We start from the raw sequence: 21789 nt of genomic DNA on the forward strand, positions 1-21789 counted from the left end.
AAACCAAATGCTGTTACAAAGCTGATTACCAGGAAATGTAGTCCTGGAAATATGTTGCTTCAAAGTGAACTCTAGCCCAGAAGCAAAACTTTTTTTGCCTTCAAGATGTCATAAGTCTCTTGTCTGTTTATGGTTCATTTAAAAACACTTTATGGTTATCAGATTTTCACCTCAATCTGGGAAGTGGGTCAGCCCACTGGGAAAGAGGACATTTTCCTGACCATTGACCAAGATGAGGTTGATCATTGTCACTGGTACCAAGAAAATGAGAGAAAATAATGTAGAAAAGGAGTTTGGATTTATACCCCACCTTTCTCTCCTGTAAGAAGACTCGAAGAGGGGCAGATCTGTGCCAAAAGGATTGAGAAGTAAAGATGTAGTTAGCTGTTTACAGAATGAGTAAGACCTGAATGCAATACTGTTGCCAAGGCAATTGATGGCAAATGTCTTTGGCTTTTCTGGAAGTGACTTTACTGTTGAATGAGATCAGCACAATCTTGTCCAGACAAACGGGCAGCACTTGGCATTTGAAGGCGGGGCTCAAAAGTAGCCACTGATTGGCATATGGAGGGCTTAACCAGTGGGGACAATGATGTATCAAACTGTTCTTGCTGCTGACGTGCTTGGGAGATGCGCAAAAAAAGGGGGATGGAATTGGAGATGGGTTTCTGTGCCCTAGAATGTGAATTTTAGTAGCACATTTGATGAGCACACTGTTTGTTCCCTGGACTTATTCCTCTGTTTATTCTTATTCCAAACAGTTCATCCATTTCAAAAGAAAACGTGGTTGGCTTTTCTACTCTGCTTTTGACTGTAACCTATTTAAAGTTTGAAAACCAGTTTGCATTCTTCTTGTTCTGATTGTAAAGCTTTCTGTGCATGGGACTAAATTGTTGCTTGAACACATTTATACTGCGTAGCAGGGATTGAAGGGTTCTAGTTATTGCCTATACTGTGCCATAACATACTGTGTCTCAGAACTTCTCAAGCTGTGGACATTTGCTGTAAAAAGAAAAGAAATACTTTAAATGCTTGCAAGGAACATTGGCAGATTGCTTTTTTTGTGGAAAATAACCATCTTGCTGGATTTGTTTTATTTTGCCCTGAATGTCCCAGACTAGCCCTGTGTCATCAGAACTTGGAAGTTAAATAGGGTTGGCCCTGGTTAGTACTTGGGACGCCATCAGGGTTGCTGTCCATGGTCGCTGTTCAGACTATAGCAAACTATCTCTGTTCATCTCTTACCTTGAAATCCATACAGAGTGACCATAAACTGGCTATGACTTAACTGCATTTTTCATCCCCGTGCTTGTTTGTCCTTGCCTTGATGGCTCAAGACCTCATGAGTAAAGCAGGATCAGCCTTCATTTCATTTCATTGGTTAGATTTATACCCCGCCCTCCCCCAAAGGGCTCAGGGCAGCTTAACAACAAGCAAGTCAAACATCAAACATCATCAATCATAACATATCAAGAGTAAACAATTCATGACATAAATCAGTGGCAGCTTAACAACAGAAACAACAAATTATAATATCACAGCGTAATATAACAATGATACACCAGGAAAGTCCAGGGTTGCTCAGAAAGGCAGATCATGGCAAACTACTTCTGTATCCTGAAAACCCTGTAGGGTTGCCATAAGTCGGCCATGACTTGATAGCACTTTACGTCATCAGTGAATTTGGGTATATATATTTGGGCCCATGTCAGTACTATTCACTGTTGGGGTTTTTAAAAATGGAAACATCATCCAATGGCAATTATCTATTCTGGCTCGTTGATTATTTTTTTTGTGATACTTTTTCCTGGGTTGGGAGATTGGTGTGATTTTTTGGATGACTGGAGGTTTGCTCGTGAACTGTTTGGAAATACAGCCTTGGATACACAGGTAGAGCTGTCGGCTAACCGGTAACGGCCCCTGCATTAATAGTGCTTTGTCATAACGGTTGCTAATAGTTTGGTTCCTTTGTTGAGTACTTAATAGCGCACTTTTGAGTGACTGTTTTGTCTAGATAAAAGTTGCAGCCCTATTTCAAAGCCATCGCTGACAACAGAAAGGCCCTTGTGACAACATTCCGCCCTGTTACAGGCAAAGTTCAGTTGCCTTGTAATGGAATATGTCCAGTAAAGCAACGGGAATTTTCCATTCACTCAAAGTTTGGGTCAGGTTTGAAGGCTGAATCTGATAATGTAGTTGCAAGAATAAAGCCTGGTGGGGTCAAAAACATTCCTGTAGTGGTCTAGAGAGATTGACCAAGGCATGAAGTGGTCTAGAGAGATCAGCCAAGGCATGAAGTTTTACTGAATGATTAGATTGAGGCCAATATGCAGTCTGTTTTGTCAACATCCATTCCTCCAGAGTGTTATATAGGCCTGACTGTGTTAGGGGAAGAAAGTGGATAGGAAAGTTGAGACAGGGAGGAAAACAAAAGGCCAGTGGGAGGTCAGGCAGGCAGGCAGGCAGTGAGTGACCTGAGAAGTTCAGAGGAACACCAGGTACATGGAGCTTACCAGAAAAGACATTTGCTGCACCCAGGCAGAGCCCAGCCCAGGCAGGGCTTAAGTAGGATGCCCCTGTTAACGTAGCCAGGCTCCTTCAGAAATGTAGTCCTCTTCAAAGGCCAATATGCCTAGCTTGCAGAGCCTTCTGCCATACCAAGCAGCAATATGGGCACTTCCCCTTTTAGGCTGAAGCAGCAACCTTTGCCTTTGTCTCCTTTGTGCAGGCAGCTCATCTAAAGTTCCTGGTGATTCTTCCAGCTGCACGGTATCAGGCTCTGCCTCAGCTGTCAAGGAAGAGCTCAGACCTGGGTCTGTTGCCTGCGTCTCCTCGCAAGGTGCCAGTTCTGGCCTCACGGTGTCTTCAGGCTCTTCTGAGTTCTCATCGCCCAGAGACTGGCTCATGACATAGCATGAATGGAGCATTTATTTAGTATTCATTATTAGATTTAACATCCTGCCCTCCCTGGCTCAAGGTGGCAACGCACAATTCAACGACAGTCATAGAAACAATTTACATACATAGTTAAGACGTTAAAACATTGAATATTGAAACATGAGAACTTTACAGACAGTGGCTAAAATCTAGCCTCCCCCTATGTCCCTACTCGACCTTTGCGTTAGGCGGAGGCAAACCTTCTGGTGGCCCCCGGCCCCTCAACGATGCAGAAAGCCTCCATTCGAGCCAGGGCTTGGCTCCTGCTGGTGGAACACTCTTCCTTCAGCCATCAGGGCCCTGCGGGACCTTGGACAGTTCCGCAGGGCCTGCAAAATGGAGTTGTTCCACTGAGCTTTTGGGGAAGCTAGCTGCTGATTTGCCTTCCCCCTTATACCATCTTAATTGGTTGCCATTATTGGTTTACCTACTCCCCTCCCAGGGGGGCAGGAGGCCTTTTCTCTGAGTTGGCATCTGCAGTTAGGTTTTTTGTTGTTATGACGTTACATTTAAATATTTTGGTTTTAATTATTGATTGCAATTATATGTCTTTTAATGGTATTTTACCTTTGTACACCGCCCAGAGCCCTTACGAGGTGGGTGGTATATTCAACAAATAAATAAATAAATAAAATCTCACAGGAATCTCAATGGCCTGTGGTAGGAATACCGCCCTGCCCCATTATCTTCCTTACTATCAGAACAGAGGAAAGGATGGGGAAGCAAGACTTGGGGAAGGCAGCACAATTTTTTTGTCTCTGCAGCATAGATGACATTCAGCATCTCGGAGACACTGCATCGCAGCATCTCAAAGCGTTGCACCGTTAGCGTTCATTATTGTTATGCTGTCCTTGTTAATTTGGTAATCACAGTTTTACAGATTTGTGCTTGGGTTTTTTCTCTTTAAAGCCAGCACTTAATTGTCCAGCACTCCGCCCCTGATTGAGTAGCAAGTCTGATAATTATTAGTGTTCTCTCAAAGGAGGGAACTTTGAAAGCAAGTGCTGAGTGCTTAACGAATATGTAAATGTTGGCTGTGTGTTCCACCCATTCTAAGCTAGTTCAAGTGTAAGACAGAAAGCAGACTGCTTCTGGGGCAGCGTCTGGACATCTCTTGTTCGCTGCTTGCAGAGACGTGTCAGGGGAAAATGGCACCTGGGGGCAACATTGTTCTGGGCGCCCCTCCGTGCCAACATTGTTCTGGGCGCCCCTCCGTGCCCCCCCTGCCCAATGGAGAGGGGACGGCCCAGCAGCTTCTGCCACAGGCCCGCTGGGTGCTCCTCAACTTGAGGGGCGCCTGGCAGGCCTGCAGCAGGCTTCAGTGTATGTGGGGCAATTTTGCGGGGGGGGGGGGATGTGACCACCATCCCCGTCCCTCTAGCACCGTGGTGGCGAACCTTTGGCACTCCAGATATTGTGGACTACAATTCCCATCAGCCCCTTCCAGCATGGCCAATTGGCCATGCTGGAAGGGGCTGGTGGGAATTGTAGTCCACAACATCTGGAGTGCCAAAGGTTCGCCACTACAGCTCTAGCATGTACACCCCTGGCTGCTTCTCTGGTGAACTTTGGATGAAGCAGGACACTGGTACATTTTGATGTAGTGTAAGAATTAGCTTTGAGAACCAGGACAAAAGACTGCATCATGAAATTTAGCCACAAGATGTCAGTGCTTCATTCTTTTCTGCAAGAAAGGTTTACAGCTAGATGAACCAGATGCCAAATGGTGCTGATTCACACTTTGCTTATTATTAGACATGGACATTATTTATTGATGTATAGACTTTAGATGCCTCTGTTCCAGATAGGGTTGCCAACTCCAGGTTGGGGGATTCCTGGAGATTCGGGAGTGGAGCCTGGGATGGGTATGGATTGGGGAGAGGAGAGGAGGGACTTCAGCAGCGTATGGATACTGTGGAGTCCACCTTCTAAGTCCATGGTGGCGAACCTTTGGCACTCCAGATATTATGGACTACAATTCCCATCAGCCCCTGCCAATTGGCCATGCTGGCAGGGGCTGATGGGAATTGTAGTTCATAACATCTGGAGTGCCAAAGGTTCGCCACCACGGCTCTAAGTCAACCGTTTTCTCCAGGGAAACTTAATCTCTGCAGTCTGGAGATAAGTTGTGGTTCTAGATTTCCTGGAGGCTGACAACAATAAGTCCAGAACCTGCCTTGAAGAGGCCCATAGTAAAAATGACACAATAAAGTTATTTTAAAAGGAATTATTCCAATTAAAAAGAGCTAGGCTTGCCAGCTTTGCGGTCGTAGCTGGAGATCCCCTGCAATTTCATCTGTTCTCCATGCTGCAGAGATCAGTTCGGCTGAAGAAAATGGTCAACTCTACAGCATTGAAGTTCCTCCTCTCACCAAACCTGTCCTCCTCAGGCTCAACCCTCTAAATCTCCAGGTATTTCTCAATCCGAAGCTGGCAACCCTAAAACAAGTCATATAAACAAGCCGGGGGCATAAAAATTGCATCAAACAACATCCAGCAGTCTATAGTAATGGTGCAGTGGTTAAGAGCAGGTGGACTCTAATCTGGAGAACTGGGTTTGATTCCCCACTCCTCCATATGAATGGCGGACTGTGAACTGGAGTTGTTTTCCCACTCCTCCACGTGAAGCCTGCCGGGTGACCTTGGGCTAGTCACAGTTCTTTGGAACTTTCTCAGCCCCACCTACCTCACAAAGTGTCTGTTGTGGGGAGAGGAAGGTGTTTGTAAGCCGCCTTAAGTCTCCTTCCATGAGAGAAAGGCAGGGTATAAATCCAAACTCTTCTTCTTCAATATGACATTTATAAAACAATACTTTGGCTAGAAGTAGCTCATTGAAACAGCTTTAAAAGATGGAACCCCTAGGTCAAAACTGGCTAGAAATAAATGTTTTACCCTGGCATCTAAAGGACAGTAAGGTAGACTTCTGGCGAACCTCAGGGAAGAGACCATTTCAAAGCTCCCTAAAGACTGGTAGCTAGGTGTCACCCAGTAATGCCCGATATGGGCTTTTAGGCCTTTCCCAGGGCTGAATTAGCCATTAGGCAAATTATTCTCCAGCAGACAGGCATAGGGCCCCGTCTAAGGAACGCAACAGTCTCTGCTGCCTGCTTAAAAATATTTTGCTTTATTTTAAGCTCACAGTCTTCATTACAGATTTTGTTTTAGGATTTTATATATGTGTCTTAACCCAGTGCAAAAAGCAGCTTTGTACTGTTTATTTCTGAACTGCAGCCTCCCACGTACCACGTTCCAAGAGGAAGCTTAAACTCAAGGGAGTCGGGAAAAATAGACAGCAAAACTGGGCGGAGCAGACTCTGCAGTTTGGGAATGAGATCAGTGGAAAGCTGCCCCCCCCCCCCCTCTGTACAGAGGTCCTTTCTGCACAGCGCAAAAAATCTGTGGGATGTCTAAAAAGAGGAGACTGCCTTTTTTCACTCCGCACACCCAAAATAAGACATCCAGGGGACATCTTAAAAAGAGACGGCTTCTTGTGTGTTTTCCAGGGGGGAAAGAGGTTATTTCCCACTGTCTGGTCAGTTTCACCCTTAGCTTGCAGCAACGTTTTGATGTCTGGTCAGTTTCACCCTCAGCTTGCGGCCAACATTTTGTGTGTAGCTGAAGGGATTCTACCTGCTGCCATTTGTTGAAGGTCGCTCCAGAACATTTGCTCTGCAGGCTCCGATCCAGGATGCTTTTTCAGCCCCAAAGTATCTAGTTGTACTCAGCTGGTCCTGCCAATTCGGGCAATATATAGTTTTCCTATTAAAAAAAATATTACACTGAACTATCTCTGTAGCTATGCAGACACAAATACAAGAATCTTAGCTGCTCAGAAGACCCGTCTACCTCCCACTGAGAAGCTTTGGTTCACCAAATAAGAGTCTGCTGCTCAAATGAAGGAGTGGGGAATCTAACCGGGTTTTCCAGATTAGAGTTCACATGCTCTTAACCATTACCCCATGCTGGCTCTCATGTGTTAGCAGTCACTGTGGCCCACGCGGCAACCATGTTGGGGACCCTTGTGATGAATGAATGAATGAATGAATGAGTGGTGCTTTCCGCACTACAGAAGGAAGCTAAGGTTGACTCGGTTCCCTTCAGTGGAGGGCGATTCCAGGCTGTCCGCACAGCTACATACTTGGCCCCATGGAACCGAGCTAAGTGGGCGGGATCATCTTGGTGCCTGTTTTGCTCCTCGATCGTGATTGGAGCTTGTGTTACCACGGGAAACGGGAGCGTTCTTTTTTTTTTTACAGTTTACAGTTACATGTACTTTTTGCCCGCCACGACTCTCCCGTTCTGCGCATGCCACAAAAGCGGCTCCTGATTGGTTGAACGGATGAGGTGTCGTTTCGATGCGTCAGCACTTCGAAGCTTTGAAGCGGTATCGACCTTGTTCTGGCAGAAAAGTGGAGTTCATAACTGCGACAAGGATGTTGCAGTTCCGAGGGAGGGGCGGGAACTGAGACAAAACAATGTTGAGCTTGGTTGCAGTGCAGATTCACTGAGGCGAACCTAGGTAGAAACCAGTACAATTCTGTCAGTGCGGAAAGCTTGAATGAGGGGGGATTGGTAGAAAGAAATCTTCATTCTTCTCTGCTGATTTGCTACTTCCAAACCATTCTTCAGATGTTTTGTCCTCATGGGGTGCAGAACAGCTTCTTTTCCCACATGGGGCCAAAAACAACTGTGAGGGGGCCAATCTGGAGGAAGCAAACCAGCAGAGAAAGTAAAAATACTTGTAGTTCCCATGGTGGTCTTTCCTTGGAGACTGCAGCCTGAGCGGCTGCATTAGGTTAAAAGAAGATGATATGTGAGGGAAAGTTAATTGTTACTAAAGTCACATGCAGACTGAGCCTAAAGCCACCATCTTATGCAGCCCCACCAAACAGAGTAGGACATACTTCCGAGTAGATGGGATTAGGACAGGGCTCAAAAACCTCTTGTTCTTTCCACATATGTCGGGTTGCAGAAATGGAGGGGGAAGGGCTTGTTAAGGCAGTTTCCTGCCTGCCACGCACAGTGGGTAGATCACAAGCTGTGTGTGGGCCACGCCTCAACAGGTGGACGCTTTGTTCTCCTGCCTCCACATATGACAGGAAGGTCCTGTCTTAAAATGACCTTAATGTTGCTTAAGGGTCGTATTCCAGGACAGGCCGGAAGGATGGCTTGCCTTCATTTCCTTTTTTTAGACCAGTTAGTGAACATAATAAAATTTTAAGTGGTTTCTCCACCAGAGACTTTTATACACATTCCCTTGCCATTTTCATCACCTGCCAGTAATAAATACTTCAGGCGTCTACAGACAGCTTTCTCATATTTTATTCATCCCGCCGATAGGAGGAGGGATTAAAAAAAACACTCAGAAGGAAAATCATGTCCGAAAGAGAGATCAGAAATAACATACCTTCAAAATTAGCAGCTTTCATTTCCATTCTGTCTAACCATTCCCCAGGGCATGTTGTGCAGTGATGAAGACAGGCAGGCAAGAGGCCTCTTCCCAGTGGTGGGATGCAAATAATTTAAAAACTGGTTGTTGACAAGCACCGTTTTAACAACTGGTTCTGCCGAAGTGGTGCGAACCTGCTGAACCCCATCGCTGCCTCTTCCCCTCGTTTGAGGAATGCCCTCCCCGCATTTAAAGCCAAAGTCAATATTGGGTTGTTGCATCACTGATTTGCTTATTAAGCTTCTACACCGCCCTCCCCCGGATGTTTGATGTGTGACTTCATGAATTAAACCTCTTGCATGTTCTGCTGCACTTGGCCTCTGCCCTCTCTACCGCCACGGTCTTGATGCCACAGAGTGCTCTGCAAACAGCAGGCGGTGAACGGGAGGGGAGGGGAAGAGCAGCTGGGTCCCAGGGCTTGCCAAGGCTAGAACTGAAGGCGAGAGAAAGAAGGCCTTTCTTTTGGACTCCCTCCTCAATACACTGGAGGGGCCCAGACCTTAGAGAGACCCAGCCTGGAGGAATCCATCCAGCACTGCCATTCAGTTACAACGGTCAGGGCCCAGGGCGGACCTGGACTTCTGCTGGAATTACGGCAACAGTCCTCCAAATGATGACCATCTGTTACCCCGGAGAACAGTAGGGCACCACATGCTTGATGAGGTCCCCCTCCCCGCCCCCTTGCTCCAAAAAAACCACCTACCCCCACCCCCAGAAAACTTTTTGTGTTCCCATCAGTATTATAGGCTTCCAGAGCTCGGTCCTCTGTGTCACCCCAATTTTGGCTCTGACTTGCAAACCTTATTTTTACCAAGTGGATAGCAGCAACGCCATCAGCACAGACATGGGCCAGGAGCTCCGTTTCCCTGAGCGTCCGTCTGTGGAACAGAGCTTTGTTTTCATGGTCTGTGCTTTTATACTGGGCTGGAGTTTTTTGTTTGGCTTTGGACATTCTGGATTTTAATTCATGTATTTAATTTTTTGACATGGTCAGCTGCCTTAGGCAGAGAGGCACCCTAACATTTTTCTAAATAAAAGAGACAACGCTCCCAAAGCAGTGCTTGTGTTAAAACGTGACGACACGCTTGTCCGGGGATGCCACGTCTGCAGAGCAAGGGCCCGGCTCATTAAGGTTCTCTCCACCAGCAGCTGCTTCAAAGATTCTGGCCAGTCCAACAACATCTGTGTTCTAATGAAAAAAGAAAGGGTGGTTAACATTGTACGGATGCACAGAATCCCACCAATGTAGCTGTAGGAAAACTGTCACTTTGGCAAGAAAGTGCAGAAAAACCCTTTTAACTCCTCTGAGTAAAGGCACGATGGTCCTTTTTGGACACCTTAAGGGGCGGCTTGTGGAAAATGTGGCAGATGCCTCCAGTTGTGTTGGATGGGACAATTCGGGCTAATGGGTATAAACTACTACTGCAAAGGAGGTTTTGGCTACACTTGAGGAAGAACTTCCTAACAGAGAGGTGTGCTCAACCCTGGGGAGGCGGTGGATTTTTCACGTATGGACAGGGATACTCAGGGGTGTAATGCCCATTGGGCAAGGTGGGCAGCTGCCCAGGGCATCACCTTGTGGGGGGCACAAAAATGGCAGGGTTCATTTTAGGGTATTTTTAGTGGTTTTCCGTTTTTGGCCTGCAGGGGGCGCAGTTTTTAGACTAGCAGCACTAAAAAGTCAGCATATCATCAGGAGACTGTCCTTATGCTATCTACCAAGTTTGGTGCAGTTTGGTTCAGGGAGTCCAAAGTTATGGACTCCTAAAGGGGGTGCCCCATCCCCCATTGTTTCCAATGGGAGCTAATAGGAGATGGGGGCTACACTTTGAGGGTCCATAACTTTGGCCTCCCTGAACCAAACTGGTTCGTGGTGGGGTGGCCGTGGTGGGGGTGGTCACCCACGGGGGCGGGGGGAATCCAACTCAGGAGCCCAGGGCTCCAGTTTGCCTCGTTACGCCCCTACTAAAGGATCAAGATGTCTCACAGATGCTCCAAAAAAGCTCTCACTGCAGTTTGAGATCCAGGAAATGGATCTAGCAAATGCTGCATGCAGAAGCAACCTAGGAGCCCTTCTATAACACATCCATTAACTTTTCTACCCATACGTCTCCCTTTCCCCAAAATAGAACCCACCTCTTCGCCGGCCATGTCAGTCTTCACCCATCCTGGATGGTTTCTAGGACTCTTTTCCCCTGTCACTTGTGACCAAATGAACAGAGGTCAGAGATGTTCTGCCATTCAGCTGGCCACAGCTGCTCTTTGCACAGATGCACTGTAGTCTGTACCTGTTCTGATCTCCTGTGTCCAACACAGTCATACCTGATTCACTAACAGCGGCCCAATCACATTGGTTAACTTGTAATGTGATTGATTCTCATGTCTTCAGCTTCATCCACCAAGATCCAACGTCACCACTTTATAAAATGCCAGCATTGTTGATTTAGCCGACTCAGCCCTGAGGAGCCTTTTCAGGTGGTTCTCCCCACATGCTGCGGCAGCCCTAATGCTTGCGGAACTCGTAGTATCTGCAAAGGCAGAGGTGGAAGAAATGGGAAGTATTTTGGAGCAAGAGGAGCAAAGGGCAGTTCTGGCTGGAGAGAAATTTTGGCTGGCTCGCTCAGTGACTGTGAGAATGACAGTCCCCAGGTGCCTTGGTCCATCTCCCCAACTTCCTTCTTTATGCTCACGCTATCAAACACCGCATGCTTGGGGAGGTTGACTTTGCCCTCAGTGCCCTCTGGGTTTGTAATGCCCAGGTGTTGATGATGCTCCCGAGAGATAACCAACAGGTCGTGGATGTTCGCTTTTAGGAAAGAATCCCACTGCAAAATGGCAAAGGCCCTGTCCTAACTGGGGCAGAAAAGGCTGAAGGCACAAGCGGGACAAATACTTGGGAAGCCAAAATAATCTAGTCAGCTTTCAGTCCAGTGTCTGGGGAGTGACAGACCGCAGCAGGAGGATTTCTGGTCAAAGGGGTAGAAGCAAAGGAGTCCTGGAATCCGTAGCATAAAGAATAAAGAGCTTAAGCAAGGATGCACTTAGCTTCACCATCACCAGGTTTGGGTATTTGGAAGCAACCAGGGTTCCCGAAAGAGCCTGAAAAGACGAGAGGCAACAGAAAAGTAGAACAGAATGATAAAGGAAGAAGGTAAAACTACACCTTCGCTTGGAACTTCTCTTGGCTTTGGCACTTCTAGGAATATGCAAGCTTTCATAAGTCACACAGAACTCTTCAACTGGAAGCATCTTGGTTCCCCAGCCCTATAAGATCAGTGAAACCAATACCATGCATACTTAGCATTTTATTTATTTAAATTTATATTCTGATGATTGGCCATCAGGGCCTAAAAGTGGTTTTGCAGCATTTCCAACTTTCAGGTGGAAAATGAGATACAAACATACTTTTTTAAAAGAAGCTTCTTATGAACTGTCAACTGAAGAGATTTTTTTAATGGATATTCATGTGGCAGACTGTTTAAGAACAACTAGCTCTTTGAATAATTGTGATTTCATAAATCTGTCTTTCATTATTTTGTCTTTAAGGTATTTACAACCTGCCACAGAATTGTCGTTCTCGTGCATATCTGCTTTGGTGCCAGGGTAGCTTTGATTTGTTATAACCCATGCTCAAAACAGAGATCAAGACCTGTGTGCTAGCGATCGTTATAACGGCAAAGGCCGGTAATGGACGTTCTAATGATGGCAGGCTCAGGGTGGCGTGGTCCGGGGGGGGGGGGGGGGGGGGGGGTCGAGGCACAAGGCCGCGCGTCCAGGTTGTGGAGTGTCCGCTCCTCTTCGGCCAGGGGAGCCGTTCCGGAAGCTGCTGCTGCCCTCCGGTGGCCAAAGGCATGAACTACAAGCGCGTCTCAGACGGGAAGAATGTTCATTTCAATCCGAAAGATTTTCCAGGCGACCAAAAATATAACAGTCCACTGATCGTTATAACGGCAATGGCCACCCATGGCAGGGGCCAGTATAACGATCGTTATAGCGATCGTTATAACGGCAATGTCTGCTAATGGCAGTGGCCCGTATAACGATCGTTATAGCGATCGCTATAACAGCAATGTCTGCTAATGGCAGTGGCCCGTATAACGATCGTTATAGCGATCGCTATAACGGCGATGTCTGCTAACGGCAGTGGCCCGTATAGCGATCGTTATAGCGATCGTTATAACGGCAGTGGCTGCTCATGGCAGTGGCCCGTGTAGCGATCGTTATAGCGATCGTTATAACGGCAATGGCTGCTCATGGCAGTGGCCAGTATAACGATCGTTATAGCGATCGTTATACGGGCCACTGCCATGAGCAGACATTGCCTTTATGAGGTAGTAGCCCAAGCAGGGACTGCACGAGATATGTCACGCCCATCTGACGAAAAATGCAGTTAGCCCTCAGGGAGCTATTGGACTGTTCCGTTTTGCTAAACAAACCAGGTGGCTTCCCCTTTTGCAACAGAACAGCCCAAGTAAGATCAGTCAGAGTGAAGGGGTCGAGTGAAAAAGTAACCGAGTGGATCACCCTGCAGCAGCCCGGCGGGAGCCAACGCCTGTCGTCCTGCGGCGGGTGGGACCCCCGGGGCTCCCCAAACCAGGCGTCGTCGTGTGCCCTCCGTGCCCAAAGACGTGCGCCCTCGGGGCACCGGAGCCGCGGGACGAAGCGGGATCCTTGCGGGCAGCTGAGGGCACCAACGGGCACCCTTTCCGGCGCCGCCCACTCGGCCTCCTTCCCCGCAGGAGCCCACCATGGCGAAGATGGAGGTGGACGCCAAGTTCGTGAGCTCCGTCCGGGGAGGCCTCAAGATCGGCCGCATGGTAGGGGCCCACGGAGGGACCCGGGGCTGGAGGCCGGAGGGAGGCGGCTGGCGAGGGCGGGGGGGGGGGGGGGGGAGATTCAGGACCAGCGTGGCCCCATCCTGCCCTTCTTCTTTCCCTATAAATCCCATTCGGATGCAGGATCGAAGTGCCTCTGAGCTGGTGCAGAGTGCAGTGCCTCTCATGCCGCAGAGGGTGATGTTTCTGGAGGGGTATCTCTTTAGATATTATTACAATGATATTACTGTAAAATTACTATTACAGTAATAGTAAAATATTTTACATAAAGGAATTTTTTAAAGATCTGGACCACTTGGTCAATTTGCACCTCATTCTTCTGCAGGGACAATGCTAAACTTCTCTGTATTTTCGTTTTAGTATGGGTGTTGTCAAAAGAAGCACATAAAATCAATGTTTTTTAAATGAATATTTACGATTTTGAGGTCTTAAATCCCCGATCTGGTGCAAAGTGTGTTTCTCCACACAGGATGTGAAGACAAGATTCATACACTGTACATGCAGAGAAGAGAGGCCAGTGTTTCTGGGCTGGTGTTTTATTTCTAGAAATTATTTATTTTTAAAAATAGGATATAAATGTTTTCAATTAATACAAAAGATGTCAAGAGTTTGCACCTCTGACTGGGCCTCGCACCAGCTGTACCGGTACATCAGAACATGTATATGCTCCTTTTTCAGAGAACTGCTCTTGCTCAGTAAGACTGCTCTTCTGCTACTCACAACTGTGAATGGTATGAAGTAAGTGCATTCTGCACATGCTCAGAGACTCTGTTGGCCCTTGTTTATTTTGATTGGAATGAGCCATCTTTCTAGTGCCTTTAAAGTTGCTTATTGTGGTATATTGTGTGTCTACCTTATCCTTTCTGGATGGAATAAGGAACAGGTAGCAACCCCAGTCTTAAGGCCTAATTTTAAATGTGATTCTGGTGCCCGGTTTAAATGAAAAGCTGTGCAAATGCAGAGTCCCACAGGTGAGCTTTTTGGCCTTGCCTGCAGCAGCAGCATCATGTTTAAATCATCTGCCAGATGAACACACTTCCTAACAGCATAAAGACTGTAGATGCTGCCACACACTTTACTAAATGTTTTGAACATTCCCCTTTGAGAGATAAAAGCCTGAGTCTCTGGTTTTCCCTGAGGGAGCCGCAGCTTACGGTAGCTGTTAATCGGCCCTGAAGCAACCCAGCAAAGTGCTAGAGAAAAATCAGGGCAAGCGTGTGGTTTTTTTAAACTCATGTGTCCCATGCCAGAAAGAATATTCCCTCTAGTCACCACCTAAATTCCTGCTGTTGTGTGACCCCTTTTTTCTTCTCATGTTTGTTAAATTATCCCTTTACTGGCTGTCATGAGTTTTCCTGTTTGTGTGGCCATGATCTGGTAGGTTTTGTTCCTAAAGTTTGCCTGCATCTCTTCAGAGTTATGTCACAACGTGAGGTGTTTCTCTGTATTTCCTCTTCCCAGTGTTGCAATATGTGCCACAGTCTTCATTACTTGAAAATTTCCCAATTCCATCAGACAGAAAGGAGAAGGACACACTTTGCACGCTTTACTTCTACATTAATGCTCAAAACTTGGTGGCTGCTTCTTCCACTTAGTTCTTTGCGTGACACTTTCCCCGTTGGAGTGTGCCCCCCCAAAAACCTTCCTTTGATCTCCCCTCACTTGGTAGGAAGGGGCTCCTCAGGTCAGGGCAATAAAATCCAAACACAACTGGAGGACAGGCCCACTGAAGTCCATTGTTTAGAAACTAAAGTTTTGATTCACTTACAGTAATTCAGAATAAGATATTGAGTGAACAAATATAAAGTTTTGAATTTAGACAGTTCTTGTAAGATTTTTTTTGTTTTTTATTTAGAAGGGGTTTTTTTATTTTTTCAAATTGTTATCCCACCATACCTCCAAGGAATAAAGAGCATACACTGGGTAAGAATTCCATTGCAGTCTCACACATTGAGGAGTGTATTAGGAAGTGTAAACAGCCTTGGAACAAGCTAAACTGAGTGTTTTCTGAGGAGTTACCCTGACCAATGTTGGGCCTGAGCCAGGTGGCCCATAAGACACTGATGGAGTTGCTGTGGCTTGGCTCTGTGTGCTTTTGGTCCCCAGCACCCACTGCGGCAATAACCCACTGGGAAATTTCCCTGTAAGTTAAGTGGCCAGTCTGCCCCTGTACACAGCCTTAATTTAAATAAAAAGAGTGGTATTTAACTAGCATATATTCTACTCGGAATGCCAACAAAGACTAGCGAGGGTACATCAATGCATAAAGGTTTAACTTCTAAGAAACAAAATCTAAAGAGAATAACTAGCTAATGGACCCCCTCCCTACTTTTCACCCATTTTTTTGGTGCCTTTCTTTGTCGCTGTGTCCTTTTTCCAAGCAAACTGACTTTTTAGCTCCTTTCCTTCCAAAGTGCATAGATCTCTATAGTGCCAATCCTAGTTTCGTGGGCTGTCTGTCTCTTCAAAGCCCACCAAAGCTCTATTGCCCAATCCTACAACGTTGTGCGTCGCTGATCTTTACATCATGCAACTGAGAATGTTAAAACTATCCACCTTCCCCTCCTGACAGTAGACCTCACGTATTCTTGTTTTCATTGACATTTGTCATAATGGAAATGTACGCTTCCTTCCTGAGTGCAACTTCAAGAGTTTATGACTATCGTTATATATTTGTTCATGTTTCCATTGGGCTGGGTACATCTAGTTTGCCACAGCAATTACTCAGTGAAGTAGGCTAAGATGAGAGACCAAGCGCACAGCGTCACCCAGGAAACACCAAGGTGAGTGAGAATTTGAACCCAGATCTCCCCACAGGTAGTCCAACACTCTCATTGTTGCGTCATGGTGGTGTTGAATGGCAGTACTAAATTTTCCCTGGCCGTTTCCGGCGCGGTTCCTCCCTGCGCTCTCAACATGCCCGGCAAGAATTCTGCCCGGGCGTGGAGGCGATTCGCATGCGAAGCATGTGGGCGGCCTTCCAGAGGAGCGCCGGCAGACGGCGAGGCTGGCGAAATCCATATGGAGCCACCTCTTCCCCTTCCACTCATTGCCGTGTCCCCGTCGTTGGCCTGCTTTGGCCCGTCGCCAGCCGCCCATGCCGCGCCCTCCGACCTCCGGGAGGGTGGGGGGAAGCGTCAGAGCAGGACTGCGACCCGATACCAGCAGGCCGAGAACAGTTCGGGACACGGTGAGTGGAACGAGAGAAACAGGAAACGGCATCTCCGAAGCGCGTGCTGTTAAGCGCAGCAGCTGTCGCCGGAACAACTGCGCTGTTGAAGGAAAACAAACCCTTTAAAGGGTTGTTTTCAGAAGCCAGGCACAAGCGCCTTAGATCGCCGCCCTGGGAAGAGGCCGAGCGAGTCGAGGTGCGGCGCTGCTGCTTCAGGGGCGTATCGGCTCCCACAAGGGGACGGCAAGCATCCCGGCCCCTGTGGCTATCGATAATGGGCCGAAACATCAGGAAAGCGGCCCTGTGATTTACTAATGATGATACGCGCCTTCATAGCCGGCCACCTGTTGTGTTTTATTCTGCCCTGGTGGTGGTTTTAGCCCTCCATGGCCGTTCATCCACTTTGCATGGCTTTGTAGCCGCATTGAGGAGGGTCATGAAGCATTTGTCACCCTTGTGATAATGGAATTTGTCATTACTGGATTGTTCTTTTGTCTGTATCTGCTGGGACTGCAAAAAAAGCTGCAGTTCTTCTTTTGGCCCTTAGCTGTAAGTATTGCGTTGCAAAAGTTGCTAATCTTTACACCCATTTTGTTACCGGTGCAGATTAGATGCTTTAGGCTAAATCCTAAATAATGTGTTTTCAGAAATATCCATTACAAGGAGAAGTAACCCCCATGGATGTGTGTCAGATTGAGTAATTGTCAAATTTTGACTACTTTGGCTTTCATTTTGCCTCTCCCAATAAGTGGAAATTTCATTATTTTCGACTTCTTGAGTCTACCAAAGTACATTTAGCTGCAATTATGAGATTCTGTTATCATTCTGGAAGGTAATGTATTCCTTTTTCCCCCTGAAAGTCTCTAAGGCAAAAATCAGATCCTTTACTTTATGGAGCTCCAATTTGCTCTTTCCTCTAAATCTGTACAATCAAAATTTCTATGCGCCATTTTTCAAGTGCCTAATTGATTTTCAAATTCCAACTCTCATTTAGAGGCTGGTCTTGGTTTCCTCTCCTTGTTAGCATGGAAAGCTATGGTGAAAATCAGATTTTTCAAATAGACCAGGATTTTCTTCCTGGTCTTTTAAAATGGTCTGAGCTTGACCCTGTTGTGTCTTCTTGGACAAAGACAGTAGATGAAATACTGTGAAGCTTATAGATTCCCTATCTAAGTTTTCCCTCCGACTTCTGTTTAGTTAGGATTAAGATTCTTATGGATTTAAAACAAATAAACCATCTTGAATTATGTAGAGATGCCAAAAGGCAATGTGCACCCTCATTTTGGGGACTGAGCACCCCATCTTTTCCAGTACTTCCAAATGATTTAATTTTTTTAAGTATTCTAGTGTTTCAAATACTTTTCTTTTTGGCCAGACATTGGCCTTACCCTTCAATGAATTATCTGGCAGATTCTCAAATGGTCCAGTTGAACAGAGAGTCTGCTCGTGTAGAAAGGCAAAGATGGAGTCACTTACCTTCTTTTATTCCACCATAGATCTCACACTTTCCAGTATGTTCACACAATTATGATTTAATAGACTTGCTGTCTGGTAAAGATAAAGTTGTTACTCTCTTTGCAGTTTATTATTTAAGTGCTGCCTTGAAGATACACCCAAAGCTAGAACAAATTATGCCTAAATGCTTATTTGCATACAGGTGCTCATTTTGCAGTGAAACTAGAAATAGTTTTTAATGATTGATCTGGACTTACAGGGGCCATTTGTTTAGTCTTAGCTTAGGCTAAGATGTTTTACGGATACATCTAAAACTAACAAGCGAATGGCTCAAGTTCGTGTTTGCCAATTCAGAGTGTTTCAGAGGACATCATGCGATAAAGAAATCAGTTTAAAATGTGATCTTTATTTTAAAATATATAACCAGTATTGTAGATTGGGTGAATGAGCGCAGGTGAGATCGCAATCTAAGCTTGAGCTATTTGCAAAGTAGGCCAGTCCTGTGATACTCAAGATCAATAGCTTGCCCTCTGTTCCTGACTGATGATGCCACAGACTCGCAAACATTACAGGATTGATTCTAGTAAACCCCTATATTTAAGTTTAGATGTTGGTCGGAATAAAGTCCATCAAAATACAAGCATGTTAATAAGGTGTACTTAATTTGGATCTGCATATAAATATTTTAGCACCTTGGCAGTTGCGGAGCGTGATATTAAAGAATGTTATTTGCTGTGTCTTCCAGGATGCTTTCAACAGCCTTGTGGCAGCACTGTTCTTCATCATTGTGGGTCTGTGCGCAACAGTAATCAAGACAAACACTGGGACTTTAGTCGGAGGAGTAAGTTAGAGACACTCCATTGGAAGAAACACCTATAAGTGAATTTTTCTTGGTGGTCTCAGGAGGATGGGAACAGACCATGCAGATTTTTACTTATCTGCAACTGCTGTGTTTCAGTTCTCCCCTACCAGAAGGGGAACCACAATTTCCTCCCTAAAATAGAGCTACACTCGTCTAAATCCATTGATTTAGTGGGTTCAAAAGGTGATGAGTCTGGTTAGAATTGGAGTGTTAGGAACAGGAGGGTAAGCATGTGCTCTGCCCTGGTTGATGCCAATAGCTGGGCCAAGGCATAGGTTGAAGCCCCTTTCAGTAGGGACACAGATCATCCATCTACTTTGCCCCATGTAAAGAAGCCGAAGTTGGTTCCTGATCTGCCTATTTTATTAGTGCCATTTATACCCTGTCTTTCTCCCCAGTGGGGACCCAAAGCAGCTTCCATCCTTTACTCCTCCATTTTGTTCTCACAACAACCTTGTGCATGACTGGCACAAGTCAGAGTGCATGACTGGCATAAGAACATAAGAACAAGCCAGCTGGATCAGACCAAAGTCCATCTAGTCCAGCTCTCTGCTACTCACAGTGGCCCACCAGGTGCCTTTGGGAGCTCACATGCAGGATGTGAACACAATGGCCTTCTGCGGCTGTTGCTCCCGATCACCTGGTCTGTTGAGGCATTTTGCAATCTCAGATCAAGGAGGTGATCAAGATTGGTGTTTGGCATAAATCGACTTCTCCTCCATAAATCTGTCCAAGCCCCTTTTAAAGCTATCCAGGTTAGTGGCCATCACCACCTCCTGTGGCAGCATATTCCAAACACCAATCACACGTTGCGTGAAGAAGTGTTTCCTTTTATTAGTCCTAAGATCACCCTGTGAGCTTCCATGCCTGATTAGGGATTTGAACCTGTGATTCTCAGATGCTAGTTCACCGCTGTACTGACTACCTGAGATGAGCAGCTTTTGTATCGTCTTGACTTCCAAGTAAGGATGGCATACAGCTTTGAAGGAATTTGAGAATCACATCCTAACACCCCCACACTTAAAATGTATACCCCTCCTTGAACAAATGCTAAGCACTTTCACAGATACATGAGTGGTGGATGCTTTCTTCTGGTGACAACACTTCACGCCTTCATGGTATGGAAGGCCACCTTGTAGACAGCACAGCAGGGGAGGTGGTGATAAAAGGGGAAAATGTGTACAAGCATTACATTGTAAATGGTGGATTGGACACCAGCTGTTAGGTGGACATAAGGAACAGAGACATCAATAGGATACTGTAAAAGTAAACGCTGTTCCATTTGTAGTTAATTAATGAATCCTATGTTATTGCAGCCAGAAATCACCTATTCAGCATCCAAACAGAGTAACAACTTACTAGTTCAAAACATTTTTAAAAATCTGTTTACATATGGGAGCATGTTTAGGCCACCTTTCTTCCCAGAGAGGCCCCAAGAGGTTTACAAAAAGAGAACAGTTCTAAAGCACAAAAAGTAGATAAATCTGGGTGGTATGAATCTGGACAGATGATCTGCACAGGGCCCAGGCTGCTGAGGGCCAGGAGCTCTTTCGAAAGAGAAGAATATTATTTACTTCCGGTATTGCTTAGTGAGCCAAGTGATGGAGTAGGCTCCTGGGAGACCCTGGCTCAAATGGAGGCCGGCTGGGTGACCCTGAGCCCATCACAAACTCTCGGCTTAGCCTACCTCACAGGGTTGTTGTAAAAAAATGGAGCAGGGGAGAACAATGTTCTAAGCTGCTTTAAGGCCCAACCGGAGAGAAAACCAGTATAAAATTAAATACATACATGTACTTCCAGGCTAACAATCTTTAAGTGTTCCATGTTTTGTCTAGGAAACAAAGAAGGTCAGTCTCAGAGACTATTGAGATATATTTCAGTCTATCATATTCTGATCCAACCCTCCTTCCAACGTGCTTAGAGAAGTATACAGGGTTTTCCCAGCCAGTGGTTAGGCTGAGACAAGAGACCTTTGGGCCAAGGTCACCCAATAAGCTTTATTGTGGAGTTCGGATTTGAACCCAGGTCTCCAGATCCTGGTTGAACACTTTAACCACTACATTATACTTGGTTTTGGAGACTGCAGATTATAGCTTATAACTGAGACAAGGCCCAAGTGTAAATGATAGCTAGGCTAAACCAGGAAAAATGACTTTATGGAAGGTGATACGGAAACAATTTGTTTTCTCATTTATATTTAAAAAAAAATTGAAATGGAAGATTCACACACTAGAACCGAATTGTCACGTGGCAACAGTAGCTAAAAAAATAACGAGATCAAAATCTAATGGTTAGGTGCGTCCCCCCCTATGGAGTCTAAACCACTTCCTTTTCATTTGCAGGTGTTTTGTCTGCTGCTGTTTGTTCTTTCGATAGCAGATGCCATTGTCCTCTTGAAAATGATTACCTTTAACAAGGATGCAAGAAGGAATCCTACTCGCACGTAGAATGACCAGCTAAAAACCGAGAAAGCCTGTGGAGCAGCAGACTTTTTGGGTTACAATCTGCTACGTATTTTTCTTTAAAAAAAATTAAAATCAGGGCAGGATCCGGCACGTCAAGTACTTTTTAAGTCCCACCAATTTGAACTGGAGGAATCTAAGTATGTTCTTATCTCTCTGACTGAAACCGAGGGGACATAAAGAGGCTCTTTGCTTTGCTTTGGCTGGATTGTGTCTTCACGTTTTGAATTTATTTCTCTGGGAATTTTTTTTGTGCACTTTTCAGATTTGTTCACTTTGTTGAGCCAGTATGGTCAATGTTTAAAGTAGAAAAGGGCCTGTAAATTTTATAAAGTATCTGTTCTTTGTAGATACCATTTAATATCTGTAAGTGTTTGTTAGCTGCAGTTCTAACCAATGTTAAATGTCAGATGACTGTAAGTTTCCGCAGTGGTTTAAATGCTAAACATTTTAATTAAAAGCCTTCAGCTAGAAAAATATGCAGAGTGTCATATGCGTATGCAGCCTGCTGTTTTGAATCCTGAAAAACACAATACAACCCCTGAAGGTTTCCAGCGCCATACTAAGCATCCTTAGAAACTTTTGAACCCTCAAAGTTCAATTGTGCTGCTCATTTC

General features: G+C 45.7%; 1 protein-coding gene and 1 non-coding gene across 2 annotated transcripts; one reads left to right on the forward strand and one right to left on the reverse strand.

Annotated features, from left to right (window-relative positions):
- The first annotated feature begins 12744 nt into the window (after positions 1-12744).
- CKLF (chemokine like factor) lies at positions 12745-21649 on the forward strand. Its single transcript, XM_048515880.1, has 4 exons — positions 12745-13203; positions 16767-16942; positions 18594-18689; positions 21053-21649. Exons 1-4 carry the CDS (start codon positions 12771-12773, stop codon positions 21155-21157), a joined length of 810 nt encoding a protein of 269 aa, XP_048371837.1. The 5' UTR covers positions 12745-12770; the 3' UTR covers positions 21158-21649.
- Positions 13502-13605, reverse strand: LOC125443917. Its single transcript, XR_007246203.1, has one exon. It is a non-coding gene; the product is annotated as a U6 spliceosomal RNA (small nuclear RNA).
- Positions 21650-21789: the final 140 nt, after the last annotated feature.

Source organism: Sphaerodactylus townsendi, linkage group LG14, assembly GCF_021028975.2.
Source record: "Sphaerodactylus townsendi isolate TG3544 linkage group LG14, MPM_Stown_v2.3, whole genome shotgun sequence".
NCBI classification, from domain to species: Eukaryota; Metazoa; Chordata; class Lepidosauria; order Squamata; family Sphaerodactylidae; genus Sphaerodactylus; species Sphaerodactylus townsendi.